The following is a 12,500-nucleotide window of genomic DNA, read 5'->3' as shown; positions in this document are numbered from 1 at the left end:
AGAAAAGGTAAACCATTCACTCAGCCAGTAACGTACATCCGTGAGCGAACAGCTATCGCTGGCGTCAAAACTTCGCCGGCGGTGAGGTCGCACTTTGTAGGGCATCTGTAGTGTGGCCCGGGGAATGCTGACTCTGAAAGGAGAACAGGCACAAAATGTCAATGTCTCACCCCACCATGAACACAAAAAACACACATAAAGGAAATTTTCTTCCTAAAATTACTTTTAATTAACATACTTACCGTGACCCACTAGTGCAGACTCCGGCAGGGGTCTGATTCCTGTCCTGTGCAAACTACTACCCACCTATGCGGAGAAAACGAAAGTAGCTACAGCCGATAGATTCAGTTACAAGGTGACAAAGTGTGCGGACTGGTCTATATACACAACACCAACACTGCCCCCCCACACCTCCAGTTACTGGAAATGTGTCTACCTGCCATGCAAGATTGTATGATCACATGGTTAAAAGCGATGAAGAAAATGAAAGGTGAATTTGTTGTATAAAATGCTTTACTTATTACCTGAACTTCAACTTTAGGGGGGAAAAAAGGTCTTTATGCATTCAGCCAAAAAGGAGGTTACTTCTTAAGCAGGACCACAACTTAGTAAAAAAAAAAAATAAAAAAAAAAAAAAAACCTTCATGAATTCAGTTTTTGTACTTAATTCTCTTTTCTTGTAGTACATGCACATAACTCTAGAACTGTCCTGAATGTAAATCACTCGGTGTCTTTGTCTTTTTGACGGATGTATTGAACGCAGTGACATAGACTTTGTTAATTAGTATCACAGAGCACCATGGCAAAATCTGCTTGGCATCGGAGTTCTGATCCAATGTTCACCATCGATCAGAGTTCGAGGCTGTAATGGGGCAAGGTGTTGTGTCCATGGAAAAGGAACATACCTCTGGTTTTCCTCACTCCACCCAGGTGTGAATGGGTACCTAACTTCAGTCAGGGAAGGTTAAAACGGTGCAAGGCGAGGATTGCGACTGCCTTCCAATGCCAAGCCTTTGACAGAGTGAATATGAATTGCGTGCCCCCATAACCATAAAAGGCTAAGGGATCTTCAACCTTTTTTTTCAACTTTCAATTCTCTGCATGCACGCACCGAACATTTTGTAGTCTAAGGTTCTTTCTCTGTCTCTGGACCTTGCAATTGGAATGAACTTCCTCTTTCGCTTCGTCAAGTCTCCACACTCAGCTCTTTCAAGTCTGGCCTTAAAACACACCTCTTCCCAAAATAGCCTCCCTTGCCTGCCTCTTGTCTTTAGTTTCTACAGTTTTAGAGTTACGCATACGTGTGAATGACTGGTGTGAAAGCGCTTTGATTTGTCTCTGCACAAGATTCAGCGCCATATAAATACCATTATCATTATTGTTATTAAGGTAAAACTGGAGGAAGGACAGGATTGGGACCAGCCTTGCTATGCTAAGCCCTAAACACAGTGAATGTTAATTCACTGCCCCTATGGCCGTAAGAGATGCAATATCAGCTTCTCAAGGTGTCAATGCGTTCAGACAAATCCATATAATCTACACATCATCTGCTACGTAGATGCCTGACAGCAGCATAACCCAATGCACCTGTCAGGCCTTGAGTGCATGCATCATATATGTGTGTACCTATCAGAGTGAATTTCATTCATGAAACTTTGCCAGAGGACAACACTTTTGTTGCCATGGTTTCTTTTTCAATATGCCAAGCGCGTGCTTGGTTTATCATCTCATCCGAATGATTAGACACTCAAGTTTAATTTTCCAGTCAAAATTGGGGGAAAAGGCGAGAGTAGAATTCAAACCCAGACCCTCACACACACTGTATTGGCAGATAAGCATTTTAACTATTCTGCCACTTTGCTCAGTAAAAGGCTTTAACTTTCAACACACCTGACGAATCTGGGGTTGTCCTGGGTGGGATCCTCCTTCCCCCTGTCTTTGCTGCCTGGGTCCAGCGGCTCTCCCAAAAGGTTCTCTGTCACCGGCACCGCAAAGAGCCGATCGTTCACCGTGTAGGGCTGCACCTCTGGAACACACACACACACACACACACACACCCAGTGAAATCTTGTACCCTTCTACAAATGTCCAGTTTTAGGTAATGGTTTTGTTATGACCAACTTATGGGACAATGTCAAACTGACAGGTACCGTACTTTATTGACCACAAGGCATTTTGGATCATATGATACATCCTCCAATTTTTTTTTAAAAGGAAATCGTACTGGCAGCGCCCATGGTAGGGGACTGCCTATGCGCCGATCAAGTTCGATCTGGGCTTATTTTTGGGCTGAGCATCCAAACGATCGACGCAGTCGTGTATCCTGTTTGAAAACATGGTTACATGCAAAGACAAGGAGTCAATGAAAGGACAGAAACATATAAAATGCACAAAAAAAACTTAGCCACAAATGTAGGACAGGTCTGGAAATCCAAGACGGCTGCTGGAAAAGAGGATGCTGCTTCCGGTCACACAAGGGAGGTAACTACCAAGGGAGGCTATCTGCCGCAGCTTCTTTCGATTTCTCCGCATAGCAGACTAGTAGTTTGGACAGGACAGGAATCCAGACCCCTGCCAGAGTCTGTACCAGTGGGTCACAGTTAAGTATGTGTAATTAAATTCCTATTTTGATCATTCATAAATCACCATATCATAAGCACACATCAAAATAATAAACAAAAAGTCAGGCATTAATGGTCTGCTGTGAACTAAATTAAGAGCAGAGTCACTTCATAATTACAAAAGCTTTTTTTTTTTTAATAATAACTCTGGGAGGCGTAGGATTTCTCTGACAACAACAAGATAATCAAAGAAAGTAGGGGCATTTTTCGTCACTCAATTATTACAACAAAATAGTCAAAGAAAGCAGAGAATTTGTTTCAGCATTATTACTCACTTGTTTCCTTAATTGCTTTTTCCACAGCCGGAGGCTCAGATTGTGTCAAGGTGAACGGTCCCCTGGAAACAGGTGTCAAAAAATGATAAATGAAATAGAATAGCCATTACTTCATAAATTTATGTTGTACTAACCCGATCAAGATAAGCAACTTAGGAAATGGAAATCCCTCTTCTGAAGCATCTGTTTAGGAAGCCCAACCATGACTGATGATGACATATATATATACAGAGAGAGTGAAAGTGAGTGAGAAGGAGAGAGTGAGAGAGAGACAGAGAGAAGGGAGAGAGAAAGGGAGAGAAAGAGATTACAATGCATCAATATAGATCTATAATTACGGTGGGTTTTTTTCTGATATTACATCTGTATCTGTAATTATGTTTTGTTTTCTGTCTTTTTTAGTATTTCATTTCAAAATCAACTAGAAGCTTGAACCTGCACACATGTGATCTCAAAAAGAATGGAACATTGCAACAATCATGCTTCTTCTTCTTCTTCTTCTTTGTTCGTGGGCTGCAACTCCCACGTTCACTCGTATGTACACGAGTGGATTTTTTTGTGAATGACCATTTTTACCCCGCCAGGTAGGCAGCCATACTCCATTTTTCAGGAGTTTTTCATGCTGGGTATGTTCTTGTTTCCATAACCAACCGAACGCTGACATGGATTACAGTATCTTTAACATGCATATTTGATCTTCTGCTTGTGTATACACACAAAGGGGGTTCAGGCACAAGCAGGTGTGCACATATGCTGACCTGGGAGGTCGGAAAAATCTCCACCATTTACCCACCAGGCGCCATTACTGAGATTCGAACCCGGGACCCTCAGATTGAAAGTCCAACATTTTAACCACTCAGCCCTTGCGCCCGTCCAACAAACATGCAATGTGGTCATTACTGAAAGTGAGCACTACTACAGCGAAGTGATAAATCAATGTCAAATTACCACACCACCGCCAGTTCTAATTTGCACAAAATATCCAAAATGAAAGAAAAACACACATTAAATATATGAAAGGCTCATGAGAAATCTTAGATAAAACAACTACTCAGAAACAATATAAAATAACAAAAACTGGTCTTTAATCTTCGACAGAATCAGTATAAGACTTAGACCAAACAAAATTTCACAAAACAAAGATTATTATCAAACAAAAAGTTAAGAGATCATCTTCACAACATACAGACTCTCTACGAAAAACCGTTCCTTAACCATTTAGTTATTTACTTTTCACGTTGAAACCATGACTTACTCCATGTAGAAGTCGTTGCAACACTCATCCCGGTTGCTACGGCGGAACTCGCGAAGCTCTTGGAAATAACTTTCACTCTCATCCATGAGCCCTGTGTCGTTGCTGACAAGGGCAGCAATCCAGTCGTAGCCCAGCATGTGGCGCTCTTTGGCCTGGCTGCGAAACAAAGCGGTGGCGCTGCTGGCGTTGGAGGAGTTCTGGAAGCTGACTCCTGGACCCTGTTGTCAGAACATCACACTCGACTTCAGTGTGTGGGTGTGTGTGAAGGGGCTGCCAGGGCGATGTCATTCATTTTGGATGTGGGACGAAGGTGTGTGTGTGTGTGTTTGTGTGTGTGTGTGTGCAGGTGTGTGGGTGTGCAGATGTGTGCGTGTGTATGTGTTTGTGTGTGTACTCGAGTATGGGGGTGTGGCAGTGTGTGTATATATGTGGAGGGCTGGTGAGTTTTGTGGTGTGTATGTGTGTGTATGATGGGGGGTTGGGGTCTAGTGGGGGTCGGCAGGGGGGTCAGATGTGTTTGTCCGTGAGCGGATGGGTGAGTGAGAGTGGTAGTGCATGTAAATAAGTATGGGTGTGTAATAGTGTATGTGTATGTGTATGTGTGTGGGGCAGGATGTCACTATACATGTGGTTGTTTGCAAGTGTGTGTATCAGTCTGTGTGTGTGTGTGTGTGTGTGTGTGTGTGTGTGTGTGTGTGTGTGTGTGTGTGTGTATGTGTGCTAATGTACATGTACGCCTGCGAGCATGTAAAGTGCACATGCTATCCTGTGCATCCATGCAAGAAAGAGTGTACATCACATGGTATAAATATAATCTGCATGTTGTGAGTGTGAGGTATGGGCGACTTCATCAGGTCATGCTTTATCATTTTAAATTTCATGCCTATGATTCATACTTCCCTCCTATGAGAGGCACAAAACATCATCATGATAGATAAAAGAAAAGAAAAAGAAAGAAACGAAAAGAAAGAAAGAAAGAAAGAAAAGAAATTTCCCCTTGTACACATTTTACAAGTATGATGACAACATAAAACGTGTTGTCTTCTGCTATAAAATAATTGTTTTTCAGTACACACACACACACACACACACACACACACACACACACACACCTTAAAGAAAAACAAATCAAATCAACAGATGCATGACTCATTTATCTATTCAAATGGACATTAATGTGGAAAATACAAACGCGACAAATTTTACCATATAACTCCTTTAATAAGACGAAACCGTCATGCCCAGTCTGATATAAGCAGTATACCAGTTAAAAACATCTTATCACAAGGAGATCAAGACATATAATAAAACTGAAGTGGTGATGATGTTACACTAAAATCAATGATGGAGAGTCCAAATGTATCTCAAAATGAGGAACATTTTACACTAACCTGTTTGCTGTAGCTACTGGAAAACGACTGTGTAGAGTTCAGTATAGTTTTTGGCTTGATGGTAGTGTCCCTGATGAAATTGTTCAGCTGACGGTTGTTTCCGGTGTCCACTAGGTATTTCTGATACGTCAAATCAGAATCCTCGGTTCTGTCTTCTGCCTCTTTTCTCTCTGTGTTTGTGCCCTCCATTGGCTTGTCCACCTGAGTAGCACTCTCTCTATCCTCGCCATCCAAAGTCTGGGAGTAGCTGAAATTCAGTCCTCTCGTGTTTCTCTCCAGTTCTTGTAAATCGGCATCACTGAGTTTAGAATCCACGTGAACATTTCTGTCGATTATTCTTCGCCGTCGCACAGAAGTTGGGGTGGTGGGTTTGTTGGCAAGGTGAGGGTCAGTGTTGTCTTCAGCAGAGGTAGGTCCACTGAAACTATCAGTGCCGCCTTGCAAGAAACTGTCTGTTGTTCTGGATCCAAAATAGTCCTGCAAGGTATCAGTGTCCAAATGTTCATCCTTTGCCCCTTGAACTAGCTTCCTTCTTTCATTTTTATCTGACTGTAATTTCTCTTCAGCAGTGGCATTTGGTTTTTCTTTTGGAAAATCAGCTTCACTGGATGCGACTGCTTCTGTGGAGGGATTGGCGATGGGGTAAAATCCTTTAGCTCCAGTAGCGCCTCCATCTTTGTTTTTGATGATGCTCTTCAACTTTTGCCTGGCATACTGTGGTTTCCTGTCTGACTGCTGGGTCTCCAGATTATTGTCCACAGAGGATGACACTCCTGCAGTGCAACCTAAACCTTGCCGAAGGGTGGCCTGGTTTGCCTTTAGTTGTTGTAGTAGGTCCAGACACTGTCTCTGAAGATCTGCTGCTGCCATTTTGTTTTCTGAAACCACAGAATGAAACTGGGTCACTTTGGATGCAATGTGAGAAATATCATTTTCTACAAATATATTTTTTTTTTAAAGTAATCAAATATATCCTTTCATAAATTAACATATTTTGATTACTGGTGTGTGTGTGTGTGTGTGTGTGTGTGTGTGTGTGTGTGTGCAAATTTGTATTTATATTTGTGCACAAACTCACACACACACACACAATTTTAAACAATGTTCATGTCTGCTTGCATTTGCTAAGTGTAGCAGTGTTTGATATTATCAATCACACAATCAGCCCTAAGCCAATAAATGCTGGTATTTAATTTTAGGGTACTTTCAGTGAAAAGTAAATGTAACTTGGGGTTAATTCTTACAAAGTTTCTTCCACTGATTGCACCACACTAGGTTGGGCCTCGCCTTTCAGCTCACTTCACACGTTTGAATGCGATCCATTTGACCACATGAAACAAAGGTGCAAAACTGCACTCTGATGAGGAGTGGATAGGTGGGGTGATGGACTATCTATCTTTCATATATTTCATACACTAAAGTGTATGATTGCATTCTCTGCTCAACAAAACATGTCGAACCAAAACAAAAATGGTATGTGTCCTGACACGCTTCAGCAAGCGGCAAAGTGGTTTTTGCCGTTTTTTGTTGTTGTTTTTTAAGTAACTCCACAGCTGTGTTAAATAGTATGATCTGGATCAGCTAAATATTTTCTTACCAACGTTGTGGGTAAGTGCTGCGTAAACATCAACAGTAAATCGTTCAAATAGCGTGTGTCCAGCATGCAGTTATAACTGCTCTGCTCTCCAGATCGAATTCGCCATTTTGAAAAATATGTTGTTGTCACGTGACAATCATTGCCAGCATCGTCAAAACTTTCCCCTGTGAAATTATGTCCCACTGGAACAGTAGTAGTAGTAGGAGTAGTAGTAGTAGTAGTAGTTGTTGTTGTTGTTGTTGTTGTTGTTGTAGTCGGACTTATTGGAGACATGTTTATAACTCGTGCTTTGATTGAATTAAGTCCCTTCTCTGCTCTGACCAGCGATATAACATACCTATTTCCGGAGACTGAGTAGCAATACTTGAGTCAAAGAAGTAGTAGTACAGTACTGAGAAGCAGCATCGGCGGCGGCGGGCAGCAACAGTAATACCAGTTGAAGTAGAAACAGAAGCCGAATTGTTGAGGATAATTATTATGTTTAAGCCTCGTGCTGCAAGTCCCGGCCGCTGTGGACGTTTCAGTTTAAAATATCCTCTCCACTTAAGTCCCTTAGTTCTCGTTTGTACTGTAGTCTTTTTACTTTAGTGGTTTGCCGGCATCATTTTTATCCCTGAATTCTAGCAATGAGGAAGGTAAAGCAAAAATACTCATATTGTAAACTGAAAAGCTTTATACTATGAGGGGTGAACTTCTTCTTCTTCTTCTGCGTTCACTCGTATGCACACGAGTGGGCTTTTACGTGTATGACCGTTTTTACCCCGCCATGTAGGCAGCCATACTCCGTTTTCGGGGGTGTGCATGCTGGGTATGTTCTTGTTTCCATAACCCACGGCCGAACGCTGACATGGATTACAGGATCTTTAACGTGCGTATTTGATCTTCTGCTTGCATATACACACGAAGGGGGTTCAGGCACTAGCAGGTCTGCACATGTGTTGACCGTCGAGGGGTGGACAATTTTCGATGTCGGTATTTGTGAAACTATATAAGAGTTTTAGAATACCATATCTTGAATGTGAAGATCAAAATCGACTATAACTGAAATTATAAGACTTTAAGAATACCATATATCTTGAATGCGAAAACTGATCAGTCGGAATCGGATTCCATTTTTTAAAAGACAGTGATCAGTATAGTCGTAGTCTTCAGTCAAGCTGGTGCTGGTGAACGTCCAAGACTGGGTGACAACCTGCGCTGGGGATCATCCCACATCAATTCTGACCAACAAAGCCAACAAGACCCTAGGCTTTCTTCAGCGCAACCGGCCGATCACTGAGACTGATAGGAACAAGAAGACAAAGGAAATTGCGTACAAAGCCCTTGTTCGACCTATCCTTGAGTACCGGCTGCGTCTATGTGGGATCCCTATGGAGCTGCCAGTGACATTCAGGCCATCGGAAAGGTCCAGCGCCGAGCAGCAAGATGGTTCACTAACAGACATCGACGGACGTCACTGATCAGTGTATCAACTCCATTCTTTGCTCCCTCAACTCAGTGGTACCCCCTATACAAGTCAGACGGGGAAAATCTCGGCTGGAGACGTTTAACAAGTTTCACCATGGTCTCATTTCCATCAAGTCAGTCTGCCTAGCAAGAAAAAACAACACTTGCAACTACGACAACCCTGCCTGCAGGGCGCAGTACAGACAGATGTATTTCTTCCCCTGCACCATCCCAGAATGGAACATACTGCCCCAGGAGGTTGTCACAGCCGAGTCGCTGGACTGCTTCAAGTCCAGACTGGCCTCGTGCCTGTGAAACAACAGAGTAGCTTTAACACACACACACCCCACCCCCCAATTTTCCCCAACACTTACGTTTAGTCCCCCCCACCCCCCACCCTCCCACCCTTGCCTACCAACAAGCCCCCCACCTCTTCCCCCTTTTTTTCCCCACTGGTAAGTAATGTCCGTCGTAGAAGGCTATGTGTGTACGGCCGGTAGGGTGTATTTCCGGGGACCGCTACGGTAGCCGGATTGGCTTTGCTGGAGACGCGAACACACCAGTGGACTGCGCCCCATCTCCCCTATCAGTTGATAGTACATCCATCGGCAGACCAATTAAATTGCGACCAACAGCAACCTCCCACAAAACGACAATTTTCATCAACATGATGATGTTGGTCGTCAAGTGGAACTAGAAGAGTATAGTTTGTATGCTGAAGGATTAGTACGAGTCTTCACCACATGTGCCTCAGTCAAACCAGTATATTACTACTGACTTCTTCTTCAGTCGAAGTCGTCGTCGTCGTCGTCCTTTTCAACTTCTTCTTCTTCTTCAGAAGATATGATATACATCCGTCAGTAAATTGCATCCCGTAATCCACACAGGCATTAAAAGGATTATCAAATTTAAAAATGAATTAATTAATTATAGAAACATCACGTAAACATGCCCAGTCCATGTACCCACTCGTAAGAAACAGATCGAGTGTATGGATGCCTAAATGGCGAGATGCATATCTATGTCTATGAGTAAAACCTGTGAGACATGTAAAAACTTAGTCGTTTGAACGAGTCAACGTGGAGTTGCCGTTGTGAACACATAAGAAAAAGAATGGTGGATTCAATTCTGGGCTGGACTTCACCTTGGCTGGTGTCACAGTCTGCGCACTGGTAGCTGTGAGTCAGCTAATTAATTTGACGGACACTGTCAGTGGTGTGTAGTGTGTCTTGTGCCATAGGTGATATGAAGCTGTGTCCGCCAGTTCCTTAGCCTTGGGCGTTTCCAGATTATGTGTTGGGGCTTTGTGTTGTAGGAGGTGTTGGTGAGGTAGACCCTGAGGCCAGGACGGCTCCCCCATGGAACGCCAATTGGACCTGACACTCGGACAGACACCCAGGACTCCACGCACTCGAGTAACGAAACCTTCACAACACCAAGCTCCCAGCTGTGAACAACTTGACCTGAGGGCGTAAGGCTCATAGCTTAAAGGTGCAACAGCCTACTTACAATCTGAGGGTCCCGTGTTAGACTGAATCTGGGTGTGTATGCGCACGCAGAAAATAAATGCGCACGTTAAATATCCTCAGTGTAATCCATGTAAGCGTTCGGTAACTTAAGGAAACAAGAACACATACTGGCAACGAAAGGGGTCAGTTTGTGACGACCCGGCTGTTCTGTGCCGTGGGTATATTCCCTCATTGCTCATCTCTCAGTTATGATTCTTACGCCAGAGATGGTGATTGAACTATGAATGACATGGATACTTATACAGCGCCTATCCTCGTGCGGAGACCAAGCTCAGTCTAAGCGCTTTACAAACACTGGGTCGTGGGTCATTTACACAACAGGCTGCCTACCTGGGTAGAGCCGACTGACGGCTGCCACTGGGCGCTCATCATTCGTATCCCGTGTCATTCAATAAGATATCAGGCATGCACACATACACACTCAGACAGACGTGTAACATTTTATGTATATGACCGTTTTTACCCCGCTATGTAGGCAGTCATACTCCGCTTTCGGGGGTGTGCATGCTGGGTATGTTCTTGTTTCCATAACCCAACTAATGTTGACATAGATTACTGTATCTTTGACGTACGTATTTGATCTTCAGCGTGCGTATACACACAAAGGGGGTTCAGGCACTAGCAGGTCTGCACGTATGTTGACCTGGGAGATTGGAAAAATCTCCATCCTTTATCCACCAGGCGTCGTCACCGAGATTCGAGCCCGGGACCCTCAGATTGAAAGTCCAACGCTTAAACCATTCGGCTGTTGCGCCCGTCTATTGCCGTGTGTTCTTTTACGTGCGCTAAGTGCATACTGCACATGGGGCCTCAAGGGGTTGGGGAGGGGGGAGTCCTGGACTTGTTTCCAAGTCGGGCGCATTACCACTGACATGGGCATGAGCTCCACGAGAGTATACATTGTAGATCCATGTAGCTCTCTCTGCAGATGATACGATCCTGGAACTGACACCGAAGTCACCTAGATCCACAACAATGTCCGATAAAGGTAGTCCCATCTCCTGCTGAGGAGCTATAAGGTATACATTGTCCACTCAGCTCGCATTCTGATGTTCAGTTCATTTGATATTGCTTTAGTTCGCTTCGTAGACGGTAAAAGTGTGATAGTATAATTATCTGGAGTGTTCTCTCCAAGGCGCCTGTCTTGGACAAAATGTAATTATGTAAAGAGCATAATGATGTCCAAGTAGCAGTCCCGCTACTCCGCCCCACAACAACATCCAGTTAACTGAAATGCTGGTCCAGTTTATAAAGACTACTTTATATAGTAGGCCTATAGCTACGTAGACATCCAGTTAACTGAAATGCTGGTCCAGTTTATAAAGACTACTTTATATAGTAGGCCTATAGCTACGTAGGCTATTATGTGCGTTTTGGCCCGTCAGGTTAGTGTGGTGTGCCAGCTGAGATTTGGTTGCTTATGGTGGGTTATCGATCTGTCTGTCTGTCTGTCTGTCTCTCGTGTTTTTATGTGTCAGTGTGTGTGTGTGTGTGTGTGTGTGTGTGTGTGTGTGTGTGTGTGTGTGTGTGTGTGTGTGTGTGTGTGTGTGTGTGTGTGTGTGTGTGTGTGTGTGTGTGTGTGTGTTTACCCGCAAAGTATTACAAAACAAAACAAAAATAACTGATCTCCCCGTGTTCTGAACACGTGAAACTTCTATCATCCTTGGCCCCTTTTTCAGTTCCGGAAAAGCGGCCGCCATCGCCATCAGTATTTTCAGAATGCCTTCAAATACTGTTATCAAAGGCTCTTTGGTTCACACTGAAAGTTTTTCAATCAAATACAGCTGTATATGCTAACTAATGTTATCTGGACTGAACTAGAATTGGAAAAAGAGCACAACCATGCAGCTGCTTTAGAGAAGTCGCAAGAACTCACCTGTCGAACCCCGTGACATTACCCCGCATACCCTATGGTATGTCAGAGCTGTATGAAAGAGAAGGCAGACAATCATTACTGTTACAGAACTGACAGATGATAAGTTGCTGCCGTCTGATGTGAAAGCAGTTAGTCACGTCTGCCATTGAGAGAGAGAGAGAGAGAGAGAGAGAGAGAGAGAGAGAGAGATGACAAGTTACTGCAATCTGATGTGAAAGCAGTTAGTCACGTCTGCCATTGAGAGAGAGATAGGGGGGGGGGGAGAGAGAGAGAGACTGACAGATGATAAGTTACTGCCATCTGATGTGAAAGCAGTTAGTCACGTCGGTCATTGAGAGAGAGAGAGAGAGAGAGAGAGAGAGAGAGAGAGAGAGAGAGAGAGAGAGAAACTGACAAAAGCAGTTAGTCACGTCTGCCATTGAGAGAGAGAGAGAGAGAGAGAGAGAGAGAGAGTTCGCGGTACCTTAACTTCCACGTTCACGTAAACAAACGCATGATAAGCTCTCAAAG

General features: G+C 43.7%; 1 protein-coding gene across 1 annotated transcript in view; it reads right to left on the bottom strand.

Annotated features, from left to right (window-relative positions):
- Window positions 1-7,248, bottom strand: part of LOC143287588 (uncharacterized) — a 13,494-nt gene extending 6,246 nt beyond the window's left edge. The window contains exons 1-6 of the mRNA XM_076595697.1: window positions 7,140-7,248; window positions 5,543-6,420; window positions 4,152-4,369; window positions 2,897-2,958; window positions 1,891-2,026; window positions 37-133 (exon numbers count right to left, since the gene is read on the bottom strand). Coding sequence (XP_076451812.1) covers window positions 37-133; window positions 1,891-2,026; window positions 2,897-2,958; window positions 4,152-4,369; window positions 5,543-6,412 — 1,383 coding nt within the window. The 5' untranslated portion in view covers window positions 6,413-6,420; window positions 7,140-7,248. The remainder of the gene's footprint in view (window positions 1-36; window positions 134-1,890; window positions 2,027-2,896; window positions 2,959-4,151; window positions 4,370-5,542; window positions 6,421-7,139) is intronic.
- Between the last annotated feature and the right edge of the window lie 5,252 nt (window positions 7,249-12,500).

Source organism: Babylonia areolata, chromosome 11 (genome assembly GCF_041734735.1).
Source record: "Babylonia areolata isolate BAREFJ2019XMU chromosome 11, ASM4173473v1, whole genome shotgun sequence".
Classification (NCBI taxonomy): domain Eukaryota; kingdom Metazoa; phylum Mollusca; class Gastropoda; order Neogastropoda; family Buccinidae; genus Babylonia; species Babylonia areolata.
Note: the sequence above shows the minus strand (reverse complement) of the source record. Positions and strands in the feature narration are given on the sequence as shown.